At 30.4% G+C, this 2,059-nt stretch overlaps 1 protein-coding gene across 1 annotated transcript; it reads left to right on the top strand.

Moving 5' to 3' along the window:
* The first annotated feature begins 568 nt into the window (after positions 1–568).
* LOC145011957 (protein LURP-one-related 10-like) lies at positions 569–1,677 on the top strand. The gene is made up of 3 exons (XM_078970710.1): positions 569–904; positions 985–1,215; positions 1,337–1,677. The coding sequence occupies exons 1-3, from the start codon at positions 683–685 to the stop codon at positions 1,526–1,528; spliced, it is 645 nt and encodes a 214-aa protein (XP_078826836.1). The 5' UTR covers positions 569–682; the 3' UTR covers positions 1,529–1,677.
* Positions 1,678–2,059: the final 382 nt, after the last annotated feature.

Below are 2,059 nucleotides of genomic sequence, written 5' to 3'. Positions count from 1 at the left end.
CATTATTATGAGTTTTATGAGTGTAATTATGCACCACTATAATGAGCATTCATATCATACATCACCTTTCGTCTTTTTTATCTAGTATAAATAGTGAATATTATGTATTGTAAAGTTTGATGATTTTCATCACAAGTATTGGAATAAAAGTTCTCTCTACTCTCATCTCATTTCTTTCTTTATTTTATAATTTATCTTGTTATTTGATCATATTTTATAACAAAAAATAAAAAATCAAATATTTTTGTAACCGAAAATACTTGTAAAATAATTCGGCAAAGTTAAAGATACTTTGCAAATTTTATTTTATTAAACAGATGATTATTTGGGAACAGTACTCATCCAAAATACTGTAATTTCGTGATATACTACTTCAGATTTTTTTTTTCTTATTTTAGTTATTATCTCTTAACAAAATGTCTTTCTTGACTTTGGGTTAGTGTAGTTTGTCAAATGTCAACTTAATTTTGTTCATCACGCAAACTTTTACGCGGCATTTCGTTTGACCAATACTCTATATATAAAAGTTGAATACATTATCTCCATCACAAACATAGAATCTTAATCTATACAATCGTTTATACTTACAAATTTGGAGAAATAAACACAAATCGAAACAACATTTTCCTACAATATTTTCTCAATTGAACATCAACGTTCCTATCTGTTTGTGTTGATAATTATGGGTCAACAAACTTCCAATGAAGCTTCTGTAATAGGACATCAGTTTGTTGCACCATATCCAATTGATATCATAGTGGAATCAAATTCAAAAGGAAAGTTTGTGGTCACAGATACTGAAAATAAACTCATGCTCAAAGTAAAGCCATGCGATTCAACATTCCATCATCAACGTCTACTCCTCAGTGCAGATGACAAACCCATTTTAATGCTGCGGGATAAGGTGATACAAAGTTTCTTGTTTTTAGATCTTGTTTTAGTGTTCGTTAATTACTTTGTTTAAGATTTTATTTTAATTTGCAGATCTTGAGTAGCCATACTCGATGGAATGCCTTTTGGGGTAAAAGTACATCCAATTCCGATCTGGCGTTTAGCACAAAAACACCAAGTATAATCCAGTTTAGGAAGAGTTTACATGTGTTCTTGGCAAATAAAACAAGCAGCAAAGGTGTATGTGATTTCAAGATCAAAGGAAGCTGGTCGAAGAAAAATTGCACTGTTTACATCGGAGATTCTTCAACGATAATAGCTCAAGTAAAACTTTCATGCTTTTTACTTTGCTATTTAGTGATTTTCGTACTGTGTATATGGGTTAATAACGTATTATGATACTTCAAGGTAATTTTCTTATATGTTAGCTATTGATGCATTGTAGATGCATAAAATGCAAAAATCTAAGAAAGTGAAGTCAGCTAAGGGCAAATTCATGGTGACGATATCTAAGAATGCAGATTATTCATTTGTGATCGCACTTATTGCTATTGTTCATGCTATGAAAAGCACAGAAGATGAATACGCTGAACAAATTATCGCAAGTGTTGGTCAAGTTATTGTTGCGACTGTTTGAAGTATTGCTCAAGTTAATGATGCAAGTACTGTTTCCTATACATATTAGTTGCATTCTGGAATTGTAAATTTATTTCAACAGTTTGAGTTACTCAAAAATTTCCTCATTGTATATCTTTGGGTTATAATTAACGCTGCAATTTTATTCTATTATGGTTTCATATATATGGTACAATGTTTAAGCATTAACATATATAGACTATGGATTCTGGTTCTTTAATATGATAAGAAAAGAAAGTTAGAATAATACCAAACCATTGTAATTTGGAAGAATTTCGTTTATGACATTGTAAACTTTCATAATCACGTATATATTATTGTAAAACTTTGAATTACATGTACATATTTATCAAACCTATAAACTTGCGTATATACCTAAATAATATTGACCTAGCGAGCAAAGTTTTGGTCCAAAATTCAAAATCTGACATGAAGCTACTATCGATTAAAACATGTTCACCAACCAAATTAGGGATGTATACCAGTCAGGAACCGACAGAAATGACTGGATCTGAAAGAACCAGATACCTAT

Source organism: Lactuca saligna, chromosome 8 (assembly GCF_052625555.1).
Source record: "Lactuca saligna cultivar CGN05327 chromosome 8, ASM5262555v1, whole genome shotgun sequence".
Taxonomy (NCBI): Eukaryota; Viridiplantae; Streptophyta; class Magnoliopsida; order Asterales; family Asteraceae; genus Lactuca; species Lactuca saligna.
This window is presented reverse-complemented; position numbering and strand designations above follow the sequence as displayed.